Below are 27,097 nucleotides of genomic sequence, written 5' to 3'. Positions count from 1 at the left end.
GCAGTTTGTGCAGTGAAGTGAAAAGAAACTCCTGGTTGAGGTCTGCAGTTATTGTCAGAATGGAAATAGACTAAAAGCTTTATAGGAATAGAGGGAAATAAAGGATGAATAGAGAAACACTGATCCCTGGAAGTAGTTTAGTGGTTTGTGTACAGGCAGTACATGCAATTGAGAGAAGGTTGCAATATTGTCTGTAGGTGGGGTGGTGTTTTTTGTAACAGTGAATGTTAATAGTTTTTTTCCTATTCTGAGCAGCAGAGGGGGCTGCTACTGCTTTGCTGCAGCCCTGTGGAGTGCAGCAAAGTGCAGTGTTCCTTTGCAGAGGTTTTTTACAACTAAAACCTTTAAGTGTGTTTTCTAAGTCTAGGGAATAAATACAACTGGAACAGAAGGACTAAGTATTTTTAATTTATGAAGAAATCGGTTTCCACGATATGAAATGATGTAGGACTATTTCCTTTAAAAATAAGTATTAAACATTTTCAGATGGCTTGTGTGATAAGAATGCAATATATAGTTCTCTGCTCTGAGTTCACAGGAGAAAGAGAAAAACCTTATGCGACAAAAAGAGGTGCTTTTTTTCCTCTTTATTTTTTTCAGGAATCACACATAGGGCATGTAGAGTCTTGATGCCTTTCATCTCCTGAGTTGCCTAGCAGTTAATGCTTTAAGGAGTTTTTCAACTAAGTAACAATTCGGTTAAAGCTGTGTCAAAAAGGCTACATGTTAATAATCACTCTGATTGTAAAAAAAAAAAAAAAATCATATTCAAATACGTTGGCAATATAATTTTTTTCCTTTTGCTTCTCTCTGGGATTCTCCTTTTTAATTAAAGCTTCTTTCACATCATTCTCTTTAAAAGCATAGGAACTGGCAAATTTTCTCCTCCCTTGGTTATTCTGAACTACAGCACTAAAATACAATGAGTTAAATAAGTAAATGACTTAGGACAAACAATAAATGGTCTTTACAACTGCCAGTCAGAATTACTTTTGTGTTACTGTGACAGTTTGATTATTTCGGAGCAAGTTTTACTGCTTCAATTTTTTTATTTTTTTTTTACTCTTCTGTTACTGAGCCTTATTTATATGTTGGACTGCAATAACATTAGGAATATTCATACTATGAGATTAATATCAATCAAGGCTTTTAACCTTTGACTTCTTTCTCATTTATATACCACACAGTTTAGTTGCTAATGATTCCAAGCATGCAGGATCATTTGGAAAGGTTATGCAACTGTCATTAAGATGTAGTTTGTTAAATGTTAAAGCATCCATGGAAGGAATGCAGATTCTCAGTTTCTTTGTAGATAGCAAGGTTCTTCCCCATCTGTACTAACCTGCAGCACGCTTCTGTACTACAAATACCAGCACTTTTCAAAAGTACTTCTCACTTGCTCTGCTTTTACTTGACTGTGTTAAGTAATGGCTTCATTTGCTGCCCAAGGCTTGCAGAGGTTTAGCTGTACTTTTGCCTTTTGGAAGTAGAATTGCTCCTACACTTTCATTTGCAGGTAAAACTGGTGTTAAATAATTGCCGCTCTGCTAATTTTCCCTATTCTGTAAGTGGATCATGAAGCTTACTAATTGATATGTGGGCTCTGCTTTTAGTAATGGGGTTATCCCTGATACAGTTTGTGGCTCCTCTAAGAACTTGGCTATCTAGTTCAGCTTTCTCACGCAAAGTTCTTGAAATACGTAGTAATTAAATTTAACTGTTACGTCAAACTGTCACTTGCAGTCAAAGGACAGGAATTTCTTCTATAATAAATTCTGGTTTTTCTTTCCCTTAACAAATGGTGTCTTACCTCTTTTCAGTATGATTTTTACAAATGCTACTATAGAATTAAATGACAGTGCTAATGTATAATTTGTGAAGTAAGTAATCATATACAGAAAGTGAAGTCAAGAGTCTCAGTGCCTGGGAAGGAAGAAAAGTAGTTTAATGGAAAACATTGATGCTGACAGTTTAGGTCATAGTTTTGACTACAAGATTGTATTTAATAAGTAGATTTAAATTGATTTTTTTCCCTTCATTACAGAAAGATGCATGTTTTTTGATGCGGAAAGTGAGAGTGCTGATTTAGTTTCTCATTTAGTTTTCCGTTACAGAGGTTGCTTACTAGACTAAAGACCTAGCTGAGCAAGGCAGAAGCAATTTTCTACTTCTGTGCCAGTAATTGAGGTCAGTCTCTCAACTCCAGTCAAGGGATTCACCTCAACTAGCCACACTGGAAAATAAACCTACAGAGCTTTTGGTCGTGCCAGATTTGTCTGTATAGGTATCTGACAATGTACATGTGCATCTTCTTTGCAGTGAAGCCTGGGGCTCAAAGTGTGTACCTTCCTTATTTCCTGGTGGTTCTTACCAGGCACATCCAGTAGCTTATCCTGAACATGCATGTTTTGTAACCGTGTTGGCTGGTTGTTCACAGGTATATTTCCAGCAGTTCCCTAAAGCAGAAAAGATGGCAGCCACCTTGCAGGGGGTGGGGAAACAACCTTTTGGTTTAGACTTGCTCAGGATTGATGCATCACCACAAAGTTGTGTTGACTTGAATTGTCTTTTAGTTGCTTGGCCTATGCAGAGCTCCTTAAAGGTAAATATTGGAAAGGACCTTGCCTGTGTAATCAAATTGCTGTATCAGTTACTTTGTGTAGAATAAATTAAATTGATACCTTTAGGATAACTACTTGAAGCAGTGTCTTGTAGTCGCATGCTTTTTCATAGGCTTTGAAATCCGTGTCATAGGCATTCACCGATTACATGGCAACAACTTCATGAAGTAGAAATCATGAAAATGTGCTTGAGAATACTTTCAGTATGCTTTGCTCTGTTGGGATCCATGGCTTGTCTAACAAATATATTTGGGAGCTCTGCCCCACTTAAATATGCCATTTGTTCCTTATGTTGTTCTTGACTATGTGGCAGGTGCTGTTGCCTGATGTGATCGTTAGCCCAAATATCTCCAGCCTGTAGTGATACAGCTTTATTTACCGAGCATTTTATCAGTGGATGCTGTTGCTCTGAGTGTAAATTTTAAGCTGCTTCACTTTTTGGGGCTTAACTGCAGTTGATATTGCTGGTTATGAAACAATGCAAATGGTGAATCGAAGTGTGAAGAAAGTAAAACTTTTGTTGGTGAGTTAGTTTTTGGGTTTATTGATACCCCCTCTTTCCAAATGGAAGGTGTTAAATATTCTTTTGGCTACGAATTTGATGTGTATGTTTAAAAATATACGTTATGATTAGTAAATTTCTTGTATTCACTCATGTTTTATACTTACAAAATTATGAGATCTGAAACTAGTTTAGAGGGCCAGAGGGACAGAAGGTGATCTGAGGTCCAGAATTACGTTTAACAGCTGCTGTGGGACTAACATTTTTTCCTGATGCATTTCTCACTCTCTGTAATCTGCAAAACAGCAGTACATCCTTTACTTCTGTATGAGACTCTTCATTATCTGCAGAACATGTTGCTATTCAGCAAACTGTGCACAGTAAAGTAATTTACATATCTTTACAAATTTTTGAGTGTAAGGAGGAAAACTAGACAATGTCAATTTCTACGTTGTTTTAATCATTTCTGAACAAGCAGAATGCTTAAAACCAAAATTTCCAAGCTGTCTAAGCAGAACATTTTAACAGCCAGCATCTAATGTCTATTGACAAAGGATGATTTTTGACACATGAACTGTTTTTCTTTGGTAGTATACGGTGTCTGATCTGTATATGAAGCTATGCTTGTGTAGCAGTATATTTTGTATAATCTATACATTTGTATAGATCTTTTAATCCACTGTTACATTTTGTTTAGGTTGCGTGTGAGTGTTTTACCATTCATTGGTTGAATTTTATTAGAAAAATTCTTATAAAACCTAGAACCAGAGTTTCTATAAACTGTTCTCTTTGTTGCAAGCATCTTCTCCCTTCTTGTCCATCGTGTAGTTACTGAGAACACTGTCTAATCTTCATAAACTTTATGCAAATTTTGCTAGCTTTCTGCCCATTCTCTCCTGGCCAAACAAGGTCAAGATTTCACGAAATTACTTTAAAATGTGCTTTATGTTAAAAAAATCTCTATAAAACTTTGTGTGGATTGACTCTGTATAGTGCAACTTATGATACAGTGTTACATATAGGTAATTGATACTGAGATTTTAAAGGTTCTTGTGCATAGATGAGTATCTCCATAATAGCACTGAAATACAAGTGGAAAACATTGCTGTCGGACATCTCTTGTGTTCTTTCTTCTCTTTTCTCTTATTTCTCCTTTCTCCTCTTCTTGCTGATTCTAAAGTTTGTTTCTTTAGTTTGTAACAAGAATTGGGAAGAGGGAGAGGATCTGAGAAGGACACAATTACTAAGGAACTACAAAGATTTCTGTCCTAAGTCAAGCTGGTCCAAACCAACTACTTCTTTACAGAACCTTACTTCTTTTTATGCTTGTTCTTAGTAAAAGTTTGTTTTCTACTGACTTTACTACCTGACTGTATATTGCATAATATGAAAAGAGCAAATAGTGCATGTTAGTAATATTCAGTGTAATTCAATCTTGGGAGACAGTGGCTATGTTTTTCAGCTGTGTTATGAAATTTCACTCTGTTAATGCTTATTAAATGTTAATACATGTGTTCAATCCCTGGTGCCCTTGCTAAAGTGGAAAATGCACCAACACCACCACAGATTGCCAGCAGGGATAAATTCCACCTTATCATCAGAAGTCATTACTACTTTCAAGTAAAGTATGAGCAACATTTCCTGTAAGTGCAAATCACGTTCTTATTCTTATGTCATCCAGCCACTGGTTTTCTGTGTTTGGAAGTGGACAGGTGACCCTTTGTTCTTCTCACTTAAATTATAGAGTGTCCCTTAAGGATGGCAGCTACCATGATCATTATTGACACAAATATATTAAGTACTAAAAAACCATTAAAAACCAACAATAATAAACACTCTTTTTACCAATGTCATAAATTCTTCAGTTCAGATCCTTGGCCAGATTTTTCTAAAGCACACAGAAAACAATTCACTTAATTCAAAAGAATAAATAAAAATGAAATTAAGAAACTGGAAGTGACACACCTAAATGGAAGAAATGAGACTTAACATCATTCATTATGGATCCCTTGTTCTTGCCAAATGTAATAATGTTGTTCCTTCTCTTTAAGCTGGACTTCATCCAAAGCAAGGACACTTTTAGTTGTTACCCTGAAGCATTCAACCACCTGCACAAATTTTGGTGTAAACCACTAGTATTACATGTCCTACAGCAAGTACGCTACATGTGTGTTTGCGTCCATGCATGTGTATCTGTTTTGGAGGACAGGCTGTTGAAACTTTTCCCATGCTGTGCCAGTCAGGCTTTGGTACTGCTGCACTGCGCTGCTTTGCTGGTAGGGTTTGAGTAGCAGACAGACAGTAAACTCAAAACTGGATTTGGTTGTCCACATGCAAAAAGTAGATTTCTATTAAATACTTAAAAGCATTTTAAATAATAAGTGATATTTGAACAAATCGGAGAAAGCCAGTGTTTGTTAAGTAAAAATACAGACAAGGCTTCCCCTTCATCTAAAAATGAAAGAAAAAAAAAAAAGGTGGAAATAAAGGAAAGACGACATGTAAAAGATCAAGGTGGCAACCATGCCAAGCAAGAGTGTCAGCCCTTCCACAGTCTACCTGCTTTTTTGCTGTAGTCTTAGACATTCTTTACTTCGCATATTTTGAGCTTTATAAATAGCCTCACACCCCTTTGCAGTATGCTCTTAACCAGCTGAAAAGGATTATATAGCTTAATTTGGTGCTATCAAATGAATGCCAGTATAACAATCAGTTGTTGCATTTGTTAGATTTATGTGCATTTTACAGTTCTAGCAAGAAAAACACAATCTTGTATCAAAATAGACCTTGATATCTATACTATTTCAAACATACAAAATGTAATACTCTGCATTGTTCGACCTTTTATTTTGATGATAGGTAATATAGCTAATACGAAGAGTGTTGCTATGTTGTCAGGCTTCATATGAGAGGAAATTTTTTTTAATGCTTAATAAACAGTATCTGGATACAATTTTTCATACAGAAGAAAAAAATATATTTTTTAGGTGCATTAGGTGGCAGAAATATTTTTAACACCTTGCTATGTTTTGAGGATTGTTCCTTTTTCCATTCAATATGTAGAAAGGAAGAAAATTCTAAGTTCAAACCTAGTTTTTGGCAGTGCTTTTTTGACGCTACTCAGAAACTGATAATCATGTTTTAACTATTTTGCTACTGCCTTGTGTGTATTTTGTGCCTGTGTGTATATAAGGGTATTTCTCATTGAAAGTCTTGCATTTTCCATGGAAGAGTTATATAGTGATAAGGAAAGCCGAATTACTGTATGGAAAACTTAACTTTTCAGTTCCCTGTCGTCTTTTTTTCATAAGAGCAGCCTTCTTTCTAATAAAAACACCTGCTTTCCCTTCCCCTGGTTTATCCTCAGTTGGGAATTTGACTTGCATTTTAATCCAGTGTTAAATATTGCATGACTTCTCTACCTGTTGTTGTAGTTCTTAATTCTTGTCTCAGCTTTATTTAAAGGTGCAACAACAGCATAAATAAGTGGTCAGCAAATAAATTCCTACAGAGCAGCTGTAGCAATTCTTTTTAACAGCTGGTGCAATTCTGACTAGACCAAAGAGTTGAACTTGCTTATCCAACAAGTCATATTGTAGCCAATGAGGACTGGACAGACATTTCTGGAATATTTGTAAGACGCAAGATGATGCAGCTGGATTTCTGTTACATAGCTGGAATATTTTCTGAAATGTTTGATGAAGAAATGAAGACACATGCTTTAAACATAGTTTAAAAAAAAAAAAAAAAGTGACAATGACAATAAGACCACATAGTACAATAAACAAAATTAGGGGGCTTGTGGATTAAAGCCAAATTATATAGGCCTCTGGTTACAAATGATTATATACACTTACAGGGATGTCCAAATATGGTAGGAGTTATTTTTCAAAAATGTGCCTAGTTAGGTATATGTTTTAATGGTATGATACCGTCATTAGTATTGATACTATATAGTCTTGCTAATGTGCAGTCTACTGGACAATCTATATGTTTCTTTCATGAACACGCAATGTGACCCTATAAAAAGTTAACTTGTGCACACGGTCCCTGTCAAATGCCCTTTTGCACTAGTACCATCGTGACCATCACGTGGTTAGGCATCACTGAATCCTTGTGGAACTGGGTTTTCCTCTGACCATGTAAACAGGTTCAGTTGATGTTTTTTCCTTACCGTATACAGTAGAAGCCATTTACTAGTCAAAACTCATAGTAAGGCCTGAAAGGCAAAGCCTGAAATAAAGCTTTGCTATGGCTGGGCTGTTTAGAATGACTCTTCTATGTAGGTTCCCAGAGTTTTGGGACTGTAAGGCCTTGGAGAAGCTGTAGTGTAATTCAAGCACAATTCAAACTAGCATGACAGTCTCGGCTGGAGCCAGGCTTTGTTTGTTCTGTTGCTTGTTAATACAACAGGACTACACTTGGGTTTTTTCCCCATGAATTACGGAGAAAGACATCAGTTTGCATGTTTTACTAGTAGTTTTCACCCTTTTGTATACTGTTCAAGTGTACATTTCTTAGGTAATTCTGATCTTGTGAGATCAAAATGATCCCCTCCATTGATTCCCCCCATACTGTCTTCAGGGGTCTGTGTCATTACGTTTTCTTACACATGCAGGTTTTTGTATTGGGTAAACTTGAATACACTAGAGACTCTTTAGAGCAACAGGGTTTTTTTTTCTGTGCAGCACACTAATACAGTTTCAGTTAGTTTTGTACAGCAGTGCCTTTTTTCTATACAGTTTATTTGTTTGTCTGTCCAAAGCAGTCTAATGTGCAATGTATCATTTGGGAACTATTGGTATGCTGGTATTAGAAACCCCTCACATAAATAAACTTGAGACCACGGTCCCTAGACCACTAGTGTGGTGTAGACTGTCTTGCTTTGCTAACAAAATAGTTCTCACTTTCTACACATGGGCAGGGACCAGCATGAATATCAAGGGAGCAATAGGCTTGTGTATAATGTAAATTATAGTGCATTCTGTATGCTACAGCTATGCAGAGCTTACTAAAAATGTTATTTAGGAAGTATATTACCAAATCTATTCAAAGGATTATTATGCTGCTATTATTATTTTGAGAAGGTGACTTTTAAAATGTTGCAGTGCTCTGCTTTATCCATTTGAGGGCAGCTGTTCACCACCAACGTTAAAAATTGTGGAAAAACGGTCTGGGGTTCTGCTTTCTGCATTTTAATCTTGCTATACCTTCAAATACTTTATTTTGGTTTCGTTAGGTCTTATATTGTCCTATTGCCATATCAAAATGTCATGAGTTTGTTTATTTTGTTCCAGTAACGTTAACATGCAAAAAAATTGTCAGCTCTAGGAGAAGATTCTGGGAAGTTTGAGTAAGCTGGTTTTCATTGTTGGGATAAATTCTTAGATCCATGTCTTAAAACCATAGCCTTCCTGAGTTAAACCTACTGAATGAGCTAGTTAATTTAATCAAATTTGCTTTCCGGTAAACAGTTCCTAAAAAGCTCTGCTACAGGATCACTTTGAATTACTCTGAAGGTATAAAAATTATTGCTGCTTACTACATGCTTTCATTTTACAAAGACGTCTCTTCACTGGACCAGCCAAAAAGAAAGGAGTCTTCTGGATTCTTAAGTTTACAGTTAATAGCCCATGATGATCTCAAACTAGTATTTTCCAAATTCAAGTTTTCTGGCACTTGTATGCATCTAAATAAAGTGATCTGATTTCAAATGTGATCTTCTGATTAAAATGACAGGCACTTAAAAAGAGTATCGTTGGAAATCAGCCCCACTTCATTTAGAAACAGGATGTTAGAGAAGTGTATTACAGAGTATTCGAACTCAAATTTTCATAGTTTCATGCTTGTCAAGTGTGTATGTGTTCTCACCCTGTATAATATAAAAAACATGCTTTTAAAGATAAAAGCAACAGAGTGCCTCTTTAAACTTTACATTTAGAGCTTAAATTAGAATTATATGTGTAATAAATACAAAAATAAGTGATATCTAGTATATGCAATATATTCCTGACACTTCTAATATAGCTATCTCTCTCCATTTTTGTCTTCCTGTTACACCCTCTTACTGCTTAATTTAGACCGTGTTGTATTTTCAGACTGTGGACTTTCACTTATTAAATGTTTATAGCTGTCCAGCATAGCTTGGGGCCTTTAAACATTACTGTAAGACAATAATACTTACAGTCAGTAATGTGTAGCAAATCTAAGACTAAATAGAGGTAATGATACATGGAAATAAAATTGGGCCAACAGGTTCTCATGTGCTAGTGCAAGTGTTTTTTCTGGGAGATGATGATTAAAAAGGGGGAGGAAAAATAGGCAGAGATAAAAACTGAAGCTTTCCCTTATTGCTTTGGTAAAGTGTGAAATCTAGCATTGTAATTCCATGTGGGACAAAAAACCCGGCCTTATTTTGCTTTGGCTTTGTCCACTTAGAAAGGGGACTACACTGAATGTGAACATGATACTTCTTCTCAGCTACAAGTGTGTCCCTGTGGAATTATTCTAGAACAGTTTGGAAGTTCTGAGGAAAGACTAATGTACTCGTGGAACTTTTATCTCAAACAACTAAAGAAGAGGGCTAACAATTAGAGTTCTGTCTTTTCAAGAGGTGTGAGAATAACCTGCAACTGAAGACTTGTGCTGTGAGTGGTGCTTGGAGAATGCCATACTTCAGTCTTGTCTGCTCCCCAATTGTATGTAAATACGCAAATGGGCCGAGTTGTGTTCCTGTTTTGCATTTTGGTTATCAGCTCATATTTTTAAAAAACCCAACAATGGCAGGGGGGAATAAGTGTGTCAAGTAGTAAGATATGAGGCTCTAATATGAACTAATAACAGTTGGTACTAAAACAGTGACTGCCACGCTGTCAGATTTTCTTTTCAGCATTTGCACAATGAAATAATCTTTTAAAACTGAGTTTTTCAGCAGTCTCTCTTAGTGCATACTCACAGAGACATTTCTGTATGCAATTAAGTGACATATCGAGTATTTATTAAACTAGAATCTGAGGTTTGCTTTGTATGAAATACCATCTCTGATCTTGTCACATTACATGCATTCTATTCAAATCTCAAATTACATGAATATAAATACATTTTGGTAAACTTCCATATTTGTTGGAACGATTGAGATGGTGACCGGTATATCAAAAATGTAAAACTTTGACCTGTTGCTTATTTTTGAATGATACATCAATAGGGATATATGAGTTGATCTCGCTGGGGGTTTGGCTCTGTTCTTCAGTTATTTGAAGTAGAAACAAAAGGCTACTCTTTCTCCCTCTTTGAAGAACTTCAGGGAAGTTTTCTTCTTTGAGTGAAACTGAGATCCCAAGACACCTTTCTAAAGTCTTCCAGCCAAGTGAAAGCCTGGTATTTGTTATATCAAATATGAAATAATTCAGAATGAAGCTATAAACTGTGATCTGATGATATCACTGTTCAGTACAGGTTAATGTGTTTTGGAGTTCATAGGATGAAGTATAAAGAAGGAAATGTAAAGAGTCTTTTAGAAGAAAATGTATGTCTAAGTGTGCTTTAGAATGGCATTTGAATGGAATGATAGAAAAAGAATAAATCCTTGCATGAAAACATTGTGTTACCCAGCATTCTGTAATAGCATTTTCATGTGCAACATCTGTAAAGTAATAAGAATTTTTTTGTTTGTCTGAGAAAGGTACTTTGTTATAAGTGAATGCTTACTGTAATATATATATACTCAGTGAAACATCAGGGATTTTTATAGGTGTTGAGTGCTTTTTGGGTTTTTTGGGTTTTTTTGGTAAAAAGCATTCAACAAGCAAATGTTTCTTCATGGAGGCCCTCTATATGCGAGTGAGACGTGCTTACAGATTGGCTTTTTGAAGGGGAAACAAAGGGCTAAGTGGAGATGCTAATACCAGGCATATTTTAATGCTGTCTTTTGTCAAGTTACAGTGTTGTGCTTCAAGCATTAAGGCATTACTATACTCTCTCTTTTGCCCTCATATAATTATACAGTTAATTATCTTTGCTGCTTTATGCATAAAGGGACTTGTAAGATTTCTTAATGGTCATTTATTCATTGTGTTTTGGACTGTACCGACTCATACAAAGACCAGTTCATACAAGGTCTTTTGATGGCTTTCTGCGTCTTTTATCAGAAATTTTGTAAGACATTTTCACAGGCTTTTATCTCTTTCTACTTAGTTTTGCTCAAAAAGGTGTTCAGAGTTTGAATATATTTTTAAGAAACATGTCCAAGTATAGGGATCGGAAAGGAACTGTGGGAACCTAAAGGGATTGTAGGAAAGCTAATTTGATCAAGAAATTATTTAAGATGGAAGTAAACTAATTGCAGATAATCAGAGTAATAGACTTGGCTGTTCTAACTTTGTTCGGTGGAGTGAGAACTTTTTTCCTGAAAAATGGCCCTCGGTCCACTTTGTTGCTAAGGGCAGGCAGATCTTCCCACACATCCTTTGGGGGACACTGTTCTCAGAGGAAAGGCCCTTCTCCTTTCCATTAGTGTGATGGATAGGCCAGAGCAAACTGGTACCCAAACCTGTGATGACCAGAAAAGGGAAGACTGTTCCAGTACCTTTGCATCCCTAGAGCCAAGCCCTGCAGATGCTGCTCACCCCACAGCAGGAGGGAAGGTGGGGGGGCTGTGCAGGCTGAGATACCTGTGCATAACTGAGGAGAGCCAGGAAGGAGGAGCTGAAAATCACAATGTAGGTGAAAATAAAATGATACCCTCCTCTTTCATTAAAAGAGCAAGTTTTGAGCCAATACCTTCATTTTAGGGGACTCCCGTTTTTTCTTTCCAATATTTTTTTCATTTGTTTCCTTTTTTAACTTTTGGACTTAGCAGTATATTATATTTGTGGACACTGTGGTTAAGAAACAGCAAACTCGAGGTCAGTTTTTTAGTTACTAGCTGTCAAATTTTATTGAAAGTCTAAAAGAAGTATGCCCAGTGAGCAGTGAAGTTGATCCTGCAGTAACACTGTTACTTTCTGAAGGTTGCAATCTCCTTGGATTCTCTTTCTGAAAGCACAATGCTGACTCATTAGAAAAAATAAAAAATTAAAAAAATGTATTTCTGTAGAGCGCAGGCGTAAGTGGCTGTGGCTATTAAAACTCCTGGCAGTCATGATTTTCTTCTTCTTTTTCGGTCTGTGGATCCCTTTTTGGAGAAGGGCTCTTCTGACATTGCAGGGGAGGTCCACCAGCTGTTTGACTGGCAGGAGCAGTCTGCCTGCCCCTTGGTAGATTAATTCCTGTCTATACTAGGATAGCTTGCACTTCACTGAGCAGCAGACAGGTCAGGACACTTGGCAGGAGAAGGTTGAGAGACAAAGGCAGCAGGCTGTGGGGAGCTGAATCACCAGGCTGAAACTTCTTCTTTATTTAAAAAAAAAAAAGAAAAAAAGAAAAAAATCATGCAACTTTAGAAGCAAAGTTTTTGGCAATGTTCTTGCATTATTAGTAACTTGACAAAGTAAGAACGATAAAATGTCCAAACCTGGGAAAACGGCCATCAACCATGGCTTGGTTCCTGTTGATCTTAAAAGCACCAAAGAACCTCTACCACACCAAACGGTGATGAAGATATTTAGCATCAGCATCATTGCACAGGGCCTGCCCTTCTGCCGTAGGCGGGTAAGTCTAAAAATCTTGAAAACCTGAATTTTGATCAGTTGGCTTGTAGCTCTGTGCTTTGTCATGGCGCATTCATTCCATGAAGAAACACTAATATCTGTATTATCTGTTCTCTCAGGGTGCCACAGAGGAGCCCTCGGATCATTTATTTCAATAATTCTTGTGCTTTAATTTAGTTAAAATCCATACATATTGTCTTAGCTATTACTCATATAAAGGGACATGCCAGAGATTCTTTTATAGCTGTAAACCATGTAGCTGAAAACAAACACTGTACAAAATAGGTGCATTCATAAATGTGTATTTTGCTTTTATTCACTCTTTTAGGTGATGTAGATAGTTCAGAGTAAAATCGATTGAATGCAGTTCTGAATTGTATTGGCACATGCGACTTGTTGGATACTAAAGTAGAGAATTTAGGGTTGTTAAACTAATTAATATTTTAACATTTTTAGTAAGGATTCTTAAAATTTGATTTTAATACTTTTGTAACTGAGTAATGGAGATAACATTTTTGCTGTTACAGAAAATAAAAATAGCATGTTACTATGTGGAGGTTGCGATATAGTTTATATATAGACAATCCTAGCCTGACAAACTATCACGGCTCTTATGCTACAGCTTCAGGAACTATATGAATAAAGTGGCTCGTAAAGCACATTTATGAGTTAAAAAAAAAAGGTCTTTTAAGTTCGTTCTCTCTGTAATATACAATTTTCAATAAAAAGTGAATATTTTCAAATCAACTTACATCACAATTTCATTACTCAGTTTGCATACTGCTGAGCTCATATTCTTTAAAGTAAAATTAATTTTTATTCTTGATTATTCTTCGGTACATTTTTTCAGTAAAATTATAAATAAATTTGCTCTTCATAATGAATTTTCCCAACATTACTTCAAGTTTTCTATTGCTACTGAATAAATAGGATTTCCATTTATTGATGCAAGTTTTAAAATCTAGCTCACCTTTTGTAAATGTGCTGGCTTTCCTTCAATGTCAACCTACTCCTTTTAGTAAACTTAGTGAAATCAGATGAAATTTAAATTTGACAAGATCACCCATGAAAGCGTAATTTCTTCTTACTGTGTTCCTTTGAATGTCTGAGAGTTTCTTATATGTAAAAGGTATATGGCATGTGTTGAAAGCTAGCAACATAGTATCAACCTGCAGCAATGCAAAATTTAGAACATTATATGTATATATATATATATGGCTTTAATATTGGATCATGTGCATCTCAGAGAATTATCTTTTTCTGAAATTAGGTATTATACATAGGTTTCAACATTGAATAGGAACATTTCATGAGATTGAAAGTGATAAAGTAACCCTCTTTTTAAATAGATGTTCTTTCATTTTATTTTTTTTATGATTTGGGAACTGTTTGCTTGAAAATAAGCATTTGGAATATGTCTGGATAGTTTTAGTGCCTTTGTCTTGGATAAAGCATAATATACAGCGTAGAAGATAAGTTTAGTAGATATATTTCACAAGTCTTTTTGTGGCTATATTAATATGTTATGCTGTTGGAACTTTAATATTCATGATTTATATGTGTATTTTCTGTAACGAGAAGTGTGGTCACCCATTAACTTATCACAAGTATGAAAAAAAATAAATTCTAAATCAGTTCTCTGAAGATTTTGCATTGTTCCAAAATGACCACAATCTATCTTGGTTGTCCTGTCCTACACCACGTTCAAGCAGTCAGTTTAATGACTCGGAGGTTTAGGTCTAGGAGGTTTTAAGAAGCTGTTCAGCATCTACTTGTCTTTTATAATTAGGACTAAGGTGGAAATTAAGAAATGCTGTAAATGTATGTTTTACTAGCTAAGATATCATCAATCTATTTAAGTTTATCTTGTCTTCTGAAACTAATAATTGTCAGTATGATGGCTGCTGATAGTGGAAAAGATGAGAGCTCCGCCTTTAGTCTCATGCCTTGCAGCACTCGAAGCCTGCGTGTAACTCATAATGATTACCATATTGGGTTCCTTCCACGCTCACACATGTAGGTTGCATACAAGATCTGCGTTTTCATTTCTGCATATTAAAAAAAACCCAAACCAACAACCACCTGATTTTGCATATCAACAAGTGAGAGAATCAATACTTTTGTTATGTAGATTTATCGTTTTAGTAAACATAGTAAGAATTAAAAAAGCATTTTCATGTAAAATATGAGTACTGACACAGTCTTCACCGATATGCAGCTCTTATATATTTTTTTTATTAATTTTGCTTTTCATTTCATAAGTAATGCATTGTATTATTTAGCATTTAATGTTCGGACCTAAACTTGATGTGCATTAGAACATTAGCTACAGTTTCTTTCTAAGTTACTGAGTTGGTAATATGTCAGTACCAACTTTTTTCAGGGAAGTGTGTGATTGTGGCATTCAAACACTCACCTGACTTAGAGATGATCGACCTTCTCCTTGTTTGAACTCATTTCTTCCTCTCCTTAATTGTACATTAAACCAAGCAAAACATCTTTAAAATGCATACTATGATCCTTGGGAGTAAAAATACTTCCGTTATGAGAGCTTACAATTCATAGCTTCTGCATCCTCTGCATTAGTTATATTGGGCTTCTATCAAGAAGTGCACTATAAATGGTCACAGGACTTAATAGTTTGCCCTTGTGCATTTTGCCAGTTTGCTCATGTAGTTAAAACACTTGTCTGCAATACTACTAATCAAATCCAGTTAAAAATAGTATTACTGAACATTCTTTGTGTAGCACTTGAGAATACGTACATAGCTCTAAAAGTGCTGTACTTACATAATAAACATGTATTCCTTCACAACTGTCACAGAAAGCATTGATCATCAAGTGTAGACATGTAAATGGTCCTCTTTAGCCATTAACATATCTTTTGTAGGCATTGAAGTATATTTTGCAGTATAATGTGAAGAACCAATGAATACCTTTCAAGTAGTACACACTTCAGGTATCAGATATCATTTAGCTTTTCAGTGCGATGTAACTGCAGCTGATCACTGAACATACTTACAAGATAGTCACGTATATCACATATGTTCTAAAATCAAGTGCTGTATTTTGCTTGACGTGGTAAAGACTTTCCGTTGACAAAAAATTGGTCTCTTAATTAACTATGTGATTTTTCCCTTACTCTGTTCTTAAACAGCTAACAGTAGAAGTGTTTTGTCCCTTCTGAGCCATTACAGTTCTTGACTATTTCAAAAGCTGTACTTTAAAAACAGATTTCTTCCCTCTTTAGTTTTCCATGGTATTTTTTCCTGAAAATTTGAGTACCTGTTGCCTTGGAGGTTGCTGTATAACAATTTCATCACATTGAATATATGTTTTTAATAAGTGCTGATAAGCTGGAGAATTTGTGTAAGTGACTTGTTCACTGGCAGCATTCCTTCATTTCAAGTGGCTTAAAGTAGCATTGAATTGTTATAAAGCAGGGGTTTCAGTGTGCACCCCATGGTATTCCAAGCTAGAAAAGTCAAGGTAATAAGGGTATCCATTTTCAGTGCCCATACTCTGAGACACCAAAGATTCTGTTACACCGTACAGTTTTGTGAGAATAGTTTTGCTATATGTGCGTACGTTTCACCTTAAAATGCATCTGCCCAGATTTTGACAATTCGTCAACTTAGTTCATCAATGAAGTGCTTCCCTCTGTAGGATGTACTTATGTGTTAGGTGAACACAGGATAAAGCATTTAGGGATTGGTTTGTATACCAGCATGTGTTTTTTATATACAAAGGCATCCACTGGTCTTACTCATTACATACGGTATCGGTCCATTTGTTACTACAGTAGAGCATTTGGAACAAGACTCTAATTCCTTTTCCTTCCTCTGGTTGACTGGTATGCTAATAATTTATTTGAAATACTAATGTGTCTTATGCATGAACAACTTCACTTATTTGGACTTGTTTCTTTATCGCTTCATTTCTGTGTTAAAACAACCACAGCACCCTTTTCATTGTCAGTCAAATCTATGTGAATGCTTGTGCCAGCAGTTTAACCAAGTAGACCGACAGTTCGGTTTTTCAGGGGAATGTAGTCCTGAATTTTTCTGCAACAAAACGTATTTCTTGAGTACGTGCTTGAGTACAGCGCGTTATTTCATTAATGACAGTAAGAAGTTACTTAATGGACAAAAAACTATTTAGCTTTCTCTGAAATGGTGTATTCTCCTATCTTACTGTATTTCAGCTGACTTTGGATCAGGTCCTGAGTAATATGAAAAAGAACTAAACTATTTTCTGCTTAAACACAAAGTGAAAAAAATAATCTCTTTTTCCCTTGGAATTTCTTAACATTTATAAGAAGGTGTGAAAATGTGCGTGTGTGTTCATGCATATATATATATATGGACATGTGTATAATTTTTTTATTTAAAACATAAGGGAGCCTTAAGGGTCTGTCAGTGGACAATCAGAGCACTCCTACACACCTGCATCTTCTACAAGAGACCTTTTGGTTCTGGGCTTTGTGGCAGAGAACTTGCATTATGGCCACTGGTGGCCTCTCTGAGTGGCTGTCAGAAATAACTTTCTGTCAAAGCTGGTTTAGCCTTTCCTTCAAATTCCCTTGTTTGTGTTAGAATTTGTCACCCGAGTGGAAGTACAAATCTTGGACTGATCAGTTGATATCTACATGAAAGTAAGTTCATTCTTGTCCCCTGTGCTTTGTTCTCATAATGGAGTGTGTCCATTGCTCTGGATATCCAAATATTCACAATGAAACCAGCCTTACAGAGATTTTAGTTTTCATTGTTAAACTTATAATTTATAGTGTTTGTTTTCTTGCTTTTATTATTTTTGGAGTTTCAGTTTTGGAAGATGTTTGGAATGAAATGGAAGTACTTCAGAGGTCCAGCAGAAGGAAGTTAACTGAAAAGGCTGATGGTTTTGAGTGGAAGGAAAGGAATACTGAAAAGTTACAGAAATGAGCAAGACTAAGTCTTGTGTAACACTCTACTTAAAGGGTGACTCCTTTTAGAAGATAAATAATCTTGAAAAAATGAACTATTTTCTCTTCTTTTTAAAGTATATGCAGTATCTCCACTCTGAATCTGCTTTTCCCATGCCTTTCATCTCCTCTCACAAGGGGAATAAACGTTCTTCCTGTGTGAGGTGGTAGCCTTGAAGAAAAACAGTATGATACTTATTTTCTCAGTGTGGAGCAAAGGCAGTCTAAAAATTATCTTCTTCACCCTTCTTTCTGCAATTATCTCTTTCATTTTGCTTGCAAACCAGTTGACCCTGTACTGTACTTGAGACAGAATAAACTAGGAATCACAGAAGTGGAAAAAGAAGTGGATAGATCCTCAATTATCTGGTCAGCTCAAGGTGGGGTAGTTCAGCCTGACTCAGCTGAAGAGTCCCATGGTTTCCCAGCCTATGTGTACGAGAAGTTTGCCAAAATCCACCCTTTTTAAAATTTGTTTTTTAAACCTCAAAACCATGGATACAGTCAGATGTAGTCAGTGTTTATGGGTCTGTAGAACTAGATACAGGCAGAAGTATGCTTCTGACTACCCCTCCCCTTCTGTGGGATGTTACAGACGCTCTGGGCTTAAGATAGCCATTTGTAGGAGGGAGCACTTAGTTTGCTGTTCAAACAGCTGTTCCCTGCATCCCTTGGGAAAATGAAAATTGCTGGCTGAACTGTGCATATCTAGTCCAACCTCCTATACTGGGTCAAAAATACTTGGACAACTTCTAACAACTTGGTGTTGGATGCGGGGGGAGCGAGTTGGGTGTTGGGGGGTGGGTTGGTGTTTGGTATTTTTTCCTTCAAACTTCCACTGCAACACATGTCAGCACTCCCAGGGACTGCTTTTTCAGAATATTCAGTGATCCTCTGTCACCAGACTGATTCTTTGAAAAACACTTTTATATTAAATTGTTCTACCTATTTCTGGCCAAGATAAAAGCAGCAATCGGAAACTCATTTATATTTAACGCTAGCTAAAATGTTTTTCTTTGTGGTTTTGATGCATTTAAAACTTCCATTTCCGTGCAATGAGCAGTGCTGTCTGTTACAGACTGATGCGTGGGTGCAGATGCTAAAAGCATGTTAGGACGATTCTGCAGTCAGTCACTTCCCTTCAGGAGGTGTCAGAAGGAAGGTTGCCTGGGCAATTTTAGTCCTTTGTGCCCAGTTGTTTAGATGTCTTTAGAAACCTTTATTGTTATTCACATTGAGCTATTCAAACCCGCTGGATTTACTTTGTGAAAGCTCTTTACCTGCTTAAAGTCTTGTCTGTTTTATTGTCTCAAGCTGTGGAGGTTATAGCGTCCAGCAGAAGAAGAGAGGGAATGGGAGTCAGATGCCATAAACTGACCCAGCTGCCTCTTCGCTGATTGATCATGCTAGAGGGGAACTCGTGAAATGTGTAATTAAATACATCACTTGCTGCTTTGAAACCTATTTGCCGTAACCGTGAATCTCCTTTTTCTCTTTTTGCAGTCCCTTGTATCCCTAAGTAAACACTTTTTGTCCTTCTGCAACAGATGAAGCCATTTTAATTTCCTGAACAGAGCTTTTTCAGGTATGCGGAAAGCATCCTGTGTAAGGAAAAAATGGTCTGCCGTGTCATGACTATCTCTTAATACAGAAACACAAAGAGGGCAAACTAATTGGCGATCTTTGTTCTGACATTCCCCCGATTCTGAGTGGAACTCAAACTGAACTAGAATGAGATGCAGAGAAGTCGTAAGCGGGGTTGTAGCATAAGCATCTTACTCTCGGATCTCTGCCACTTATCACAACCAGCTGATGGTCGTTCCTTGATGTGCTGAACCCTTACTGTCAGGGAATGATGGTTTGCCAGTTTAAATAGTTCCACTCCTCAGAGCGAAGGTCCCATCTCATTCCTAGTTTCACTGCTCAGCTTGGTTTATTTTTCTTCCAAACTCTGAGACTCGGTCTGCCCTGTCTCACTCGCACTTTACCTAGTTTTGGCCTGCTAATTCTGCTCTCTTCCTACAGCTTCTTGCTGATACTCATCCTCTGTTAAAAAGTGGGCCTCTTTTTCCTCTCTCTCTCCCTTTGCCTTCTTTTCAGCTCCTGGTATGCTTGTTTATCTTCATTTCATGATAAAATTGTTTGAAAATGTAGTTTTGCATAGGAACAACAGCAGGATCTTTATAAATTCTGTTCAAGTATTTTATAGTGTTACTTGGTTGTTTTGAAAAAGCAACAAAACAACACTGAGTTGACATGACTTTTCCTTTTATTTATTTCCAGTTAAGGAAGTCTGTACTTTTGGTTTGTTGTGTTCCTTAAAATATTTTTTGAGTAACCAATGTGATTGCAAGGTTTCTTGGTAAGAGGATTGAGACGACTGCAGATTGTTTGTGTAGTTACATGCAGTTTGATCACATTTCAGAAAAATTTCACTGTTTACTTGCCTCTCAAATGGACATGACTTTAATAGGGAAATACACAATCCATGAAGCAGAGTAATGATTTTTCTTAAAAATTCAGGTGATAACTGTACTACACTTTTAATATGCTCCAAATATACATGTTTGTGAAAGAGAAGTGTTGGTTATGTATATCATATGAAAATGTGATATGATCCTGTGCAAGAAGGTGATACAGTAAATCTGTTTTAATAACTTTGCTACTACTGTAACATTTTGCAGGAGTAGGCAAAACATTTTAAGTTAGGGTGTGGTGTTTTTAATTTGTTTTGTAGATCATATTCTAATATATTGCAGGACCACCAAAGATCCACTGATCCTAAACTGATTGATAAAGGGAAGAGAGAAGAAAAAGGAGTTAAAATGCATAAATGATACTAAAAGTCTAAATATATTCTTCTATATATGTTCTTCCCTTATGAATTATCTTAAGTTTAGCAATACTTCCTTAACTCAACTTATTTTATACTTAGTATCAAAGGAATTCATAACACTTGGTAAATGGTATTAGACTTCTTTGTGAGCTAGGGAAATGGTTTTGTTTTACAGGGAATAGTATAAGAATGTGGCAAAGACAGCAAGTGTTTTGTGTTCTAATTAGTAAAACATGCATCCTTCTCCCCTCTCTTTTTCAGATGGTTCACTATTTCAGATAGCTTATTGAACTTGTATATGCTGCATTGCTCTGCATATGCAAGGTAGTAGATAGAACTTTATTTCTAAATTGCAAAAAAGAAGCAACTTGTATGTAGAAGACTCAGGTAGGTAAAAGACTTATTTTAGGAATCTGTAATATGTAAATATGTGGAAATTTGAGACCAGATATTTTATTATCTGTGCCTTCCTGTGGAATTTCTAAAATTGCATTTGACTCCAGTTTCTGTAGTCAGCATATATTTTCAGTTTATAGTGCAGCTATTGTGTAGTGAAGGTAACTGGTTGCGGCACACTGCTCTTACATGGTATCATGTGGAATGTTTCCTCATGATTTAGATGCCCCCATTTATATATACAGACATGGGTTTAAAAGCATACTTTTATTTACAAATATTACTGTTCGTATTATACATACAGCATTGTCCTAAATGCTGTATGCACAATTGTCCCTGCATGGAAAGCTTACTGATTGTAGAGATGAAAAACAAAAGACAAAACAAGCATAGAAACACAATGTGCAGTTAGCTGCTGGAAACAGAAAGTTGTTCCTTGGCTCGTAGGCCAGGAGTCTGTAGGTGACACTATATTGCTGTCTTTCTAAGGATACTCTCCCAACAGACTTTTACTTCCTGAAAATTGAAAAAGAACGGCAGAGCAGGTGCTAGAAAGATATTTTTGGTACGTTTTTAGTGCCTTTTTTTTCCTGCTTACCCTGTGTTTAGGTAGACTTACTACTATACTTAAACAGTTAAGATTTGTTGTTCTAAGTCAATCTGCATGATACAGTGTTCCCCAAGTACAAATGGCAGTCTCTTCCAAAGCATGTTGCTATTAATAAACCCTAACACAAGATTACTTCTCATGATAACGGCAGCAGCTGGCAAGAATGCTTGCAATTTTAACATATTTGCAGCACTACTACATTCCGTCTTGCATTTCTCCTGCGGTTCGTTGTCAGTGAAATTTCAGACTGAATTCTTACCCTGAATTTCTTCATGGCCTCATAGTCTTCCCTTCTTTTGCTTCCCCTTCTCCAAATCCTGTCTAGATACCAACCTATCAAACAAGTCCTCTACTGTCTACCGCCTATTCTGTCCACATAGCTTTTCTAAAGCATCTCTCTTTTCTTTCCTGCCTTTTTACACCCACAGTGTTCCTGTTCTTTGCTTCTCCACTTATGCTGTGTGCGGTTCTGGGAAGCCCTTCCTGCCCACTCATCTCCTTTAATGAAACGAGGAATTATCTGTAGCTGGCTAGTCTGGTATTTCCTAATTGAACCAGATAAGCCATCAGGTTGAAGAAATATAAAAATACAGCTGCTGCAGCATCTATTAATTAATTTTTAAAATACATGCATTTAAGTATAATAAATTAAGTATTAAAATATTACATGTCAATCAATTTCCACTTCTTACCCTTGCTTTATTATCTCCAGGCAGATAATAAACTCTCACAGTTGGTACCAATTCTCTCCTCTTGAATAGCACCCAGAATAGATTCTTGTGGATCTTTTTTTTTGGGAGCAATGTGTTTAGTTTAAACAATAATAATCTTCTATTTCTTTCATGCATTAGACATGTAAGCTTGCCGCTTATTTGCAGTTCCCATTCACACTGATGCAAGAAACAAGTAAGATTATCTAACAGACACTGCACGTGGCAAAAAACTAATCATACGAATTAAAGAAAGCGAGGCTACATCATCCCTTTAGCCTATGGCAGGATCTGTGGTGTCTGTGCTATTTCTGACTGAGATTCATCTAATGGTATGAAATTGCTTCTGATAGAAATTGTTAGTTTTCTCATCATGTTTGAAATATGATTATGTGTTGAGGTCACTTTGCACTATAAAAAATTGACACTAATTGCAATTAATGTGAGGGCTGAAATTAATTTCCAGCTTTATTAAGGACATATGTCCATAGCAGTATTTCTTCACTTTAGAAAGAAAATGGTTTAGAATAATAACAGCAGCTATTTTGGTTGGTGCCTGATTCATATGCAATATTATGTGGATTAAAATTGCAAAAGTAGATTCATTTTAGGGTTGGTTTGTTGATGTTTTTAAGACACCTCTCCCCCCTCATGGGTTAAAGACAGTTTGTTATAATTTAATTGGAATTATTCCATTTAATTGTCAAGTTAGTTTGCTGTAAATTTCTTTTAGTTTCTTCTATGCTTCTGTTTTCTTATTGCATAAAGAGCTGGTCATCATGGGGGAAAACTTGAGTGAGTTGTAGCAATTCCCTCCCAGAAGAAGAGGAGGCAGCTGGAACTGCCTGGTACCGAGCTGTGGGAGTGATCATGGGTTTCCGTGAGATCTGTTGGCATAACTAAAGTTAGCTTTTCAAACGGCCTGCGCATTGCGCTGCCTTGCTGAGTGAAATTTCTTTGGAGCATCTGATTAATGTGGATCGCTTTCTGGACCTGGCAGCACCTCAGTTTGTTACATCTGTTCAACCTGTCTTCCTTGGTCTGTCCTGTGCATTCCCATGAAGGGCTGTATCCAGATGCAGCTGTCTTGCAGGCCCAGCACTAAGCCCTGCGCCAGTCTTGAGATTTCTGGGAAGGCATCCAAACTTCCGAGAGGGTCAAAAGGAAATAGTTTCCTGTTCTGAAGTGCTGGCCCATTTTAATTTGAGCACACAAGTGAATGTTTTAAATGTCCAGAAATACCGCATATTTGTCTGTTTATGGCCATGTCTAGCAGGTCCAGCCTTACTTTTCTCAAGTTAGGAAGAGCTTGTATCAAAAGTGACCTATTCTTTCTGGTATGTGGAGAAAGTAAATGCTTGAGGACAACTAAGACATCCTCAGAGAATTAATTCATCCCTGAAAATACGGTGGCGAGAAGAGGAGGGTCCAGAAACCTCGGTTCCTGCCCTGACTTTTCTCTTTCTCTTTTCCTGATACAGAGGGAAACTTGCAGTAAAAATTCTCGCTGGTCACTAAAGTGCAGGAATATTAAAAACCATAACTTGCACCTCTCTCCACTAATTTGGAGTGCCTTTCTGACTTCGGGGGATCTAATTTATAGAAACATGTAGCATTGGCAGCTCCTTGCAGTGGACATGGAGAGCATAGGAATTCATAATTGCTGAAAAATTTCAGCATATTCTTTAGGCTTCAGTAGACAATTTATGTCCCCTAAGGTTATTCAGACATAGTTACCCAGTCATAATAGGTTCTGCAAGCCTAGTAAAAATAATCTTTCAAGAGACATCTGCGTTTATTTGCTCTTAGCATTCTCAGTCTTTTGCGTATGTGTGTTGATGTAAAAATTGAGTTATGTTATTTAGTAATTGGCCCTAAGGCCTCGTATTTTCTTGGTGATTTTAAGATTTTTGTAATTCAGATTTACACTACTTAAGCATGAAAAATGTTGGTGAATAAAACCCCTTTAAATCGAACTGTCTTCTCTATGAAGAGATAACTGTGAGCTTCATGATATAAACACCAAAACGTGTACATTTTTTTTAACATAGTCTGAGTGTATGCATAATGTATGGTATTTGTATATTTATGTATTTGGAAGAAGATAAATAGAATCCTTTTTGCAAAGGTACTTGCACTGACACAAATCAAACCTTGGTGGGGTGAAATGCAAGATAAAATTACTGAAAATAAAGAATTATACTAAGTAGTAGTTTTAAATGTAATTTAAATTATTTTCCACTGTTTCTCTAATTTTAATTTCAGATTGTCTGTATCTTGGACTTCCTCTACCCTTTTACTTAGTCTTCAGAACTGTGAAATCAGGACACCTATTTGTGCATTTTCATCCAAGAAATTCCTTGCTATGAGGCAACATAGGACACACACTTTGTTCTTGATGCATTTTTTCTATATTCTTGTAATGCAGCACAAATTGAAGCTTTGATCTCTCTTTACTAGGAGTTTTAACCAGGAGTTTTACAGAGTTTTGGGAAATAGTTCATGTTTTGATGGTAGGTGGACATATGGGGAATGAATATTCTGTGAAGTCTTGAGACTAAACTGTTGAAAATCTGAAGTATTGTGGGTTTTTTTAGCTCACTAAGAGACAATTTTGGAGCAAAAGAGGAAGGAGGTGGTGGAGAAAGGGAATTAAATGCAAACATTGTGACTTTGAAGAGACTGCATTCCTTTATGGATGTTTCCAATTTAATTTTCTAAAACAAATACTTATAATAAGGGGTAAAATAATTACTGCTGCAAAGTAGCCAACAAAATTAAAGCAACTGAATAAATAGTCTTTTTTGCCCAAATGTGTCCCCCTCTGTATTGTATGTACCTTATTGGAGTGTTGTCCAACTATTTCATTCCAGTCTTTAAATTAGCTCAGCTTTATCAATAAGCTTTTTAAATTTTCTCTCAAAGAGCAATAGATCAGTATGCATTCCAGTAGAGAGGACATACAAATGTATTTTCTCTTTGAAGAATCAGAGTGCCAGATATTGGATGTGGCATTCCAAAGCACATAATGACACGGATCACAAAGCTGTTACCCTATTAAAAACCTAATATATGCAGCCATCTTTGTATTTCTAAAAGAATGTCAGTTGCTACTTATAAATATGCTAAAAACCTTTCTGAACTTCTGAATTCCTTTGACAGTGCTTGTGAACTTCATGGTCTATATTTAAAATACAATATATAATTTTCGCTCCGTAGCATGCAATATTAAAGCTAGTAGGTAATTGCTTCCTTTCTTCTCCCATTCAGAATTGGGGAGTCATAGCATCTCGTTATCTAATACTACTTAATAACAATCCTCAGAATACATACACAGATACAGATGCTGTTCTTTCAGGGAGAGTTTTAAGATTTCCTTCTAGCTTCTTGCCAGTAAGTAGCAGCAGTGCTGCTTTGTAAGACTCTGCATCTAGGACAAAGCCAAAGGTAGATAAAACAACTCCATCCTGTTCTAATCCTGTTGGGAATAGTATAGTTTCCACTGAGAAGGGAGACCTCTTGAAGGTCCTGTGAGCCTTCTACTTTTCTTTTCTGTCAAGTTTCCATACTAGTGAGGCTTTAGGAATGCATTGGTTTTGTGGATGTAAAATTCAGTTGTTGCATCAGTGTAGTTTGCTTGGTAATAAATAGTCTCAAACTGAAATCCTCCTCAGATTTTACTGTCCTAAGTAAAATTGTATGCATTTCTTTACCAAGTATGTTAAGAAATATTCAATATATAAATGGAACTGGAGATAATTGAAATTAACCTATTTTGTGTGTTTAATACACATATTACATATTTAATTTATATATTTATATATATTATATATAATATAAATTATTTATATATTTAATGGGGGGAAATGGGATATATGATTTTTTTCTGAAACTGTAATTTTGCCTCTGAAAATGCATTTACCTCATTGGGTCCAAATAGTTCATTGGATGAAGATTTTAGAGAATGACAGTTTTTCCATACAGAAGTAACAGAAGATGTAGGCAGGAGGATAAAACACTGCTGCATGGAAACTCTCTGAAAAGAGAATTTGAGGGCACTACTTTGTATACAAAATTCATCAGGTGTTGAAAAATCACCCCTGAATTTTAGTGCAAAATGTGTTTTCTCCATTTATGAATGAGAATGTTTGAGCTCTGATTTACAGCTGTGGGTTTTTTTTTCATAAGAATCCAAAAATTCCTAAGTCTGATTCTCACCTAAAAGCAAAAGTGGTCAGGAGCATTTGGTAGATTACTCTAAATGAAAGTTGTGACAGATTCATTTTATCTACAGATGGAACTTAAGCTGCACTTTGTGCGGTCTCAGCAGTGATTTGGTTCCTTTACAATGGTTGCTTGACGGGAAATGGCATTTTCTGCTTCTCTGGTGGATGCTCCAAATTCAGAGACTGTTTAGCAATAGTATAGTTACCACAGGGTGGAGAAAGCCAGGCATTGCTGCACCAGTCCCAGGCTTGTGGCATAGATACAGTCTTGCTTTGTTGGCTACAAATGGCATGAGATACAGAAAGTGAGACTGACAAACGACAGAACAGGAAAATGAGTGGCTGTAATAGCAAGCAGCCAGAGCTGTATTACTAAAAATGTGGCTGTTTCTCTGTATGTGTGTCAGCAAAATAGAAAAATTTTGTAGTGGTAGAAGGTGTTGAAGTATTTTTTTAGTACTCCCAGGATAGCAGTTCCAGGTGACAAGAACTTTATATCATTTTTAAAAGTGACGCTGTAGATTATACAGTGAAGTCCCTGGAACAAGAATATATTCTTGAGGAAGAATATATCATGACTTGTTTA

The 27,097-nt window shown here is 36.3% G+C and overlaps 1 protein-coding gene across 2 annotated transcripts in view; it reads left to right on the top strand.

Moving 5' to 3' along the window:
• The window catches only part of FBXW7 (F-box and WD repeat domain containing 7), a 99,195-nt gene that overhangs the window by 5,204 nt on the left and 66,894 nt on the right, over nt 1-27,097 (top strand). Inside the window, exon 1 of one of the 2 annotated variants that reach the window (XM_074147107.1) lies at nt 12,411-12,771. The exons of the other annotated variant lie outside the window; for it this stretch is intronic. Within the exon in view, the coding sequence (XP_074003208.1) occupies nt 12,625-12,771 (147 nt within the window). The 5' untranslated portion in view covers nt 12,411-12,624. Of the gene's footprint in view, nt 1-12,410; nt 12,772-27,097 lie in introns of those variants that run through there. 2 annotated transcript variants of the gene reach the window in all.

The sequence above is a fragment of the Numenius arquata genome, chromosome 5, assembly GCF_964106895.1.
Source record: "Numenius arquata chromosome 5, bNumArq3.hap1.1, whole genome shotgun sequence".
NCBI lineage: Eukaryota > Metazoa > Chordata > Aves > Charadriiformes > Scolopacidae > Numenius > Numenius arquata.
This window is presented reverse-complemented; position numbering and strand designations above follow the sequence as displayed.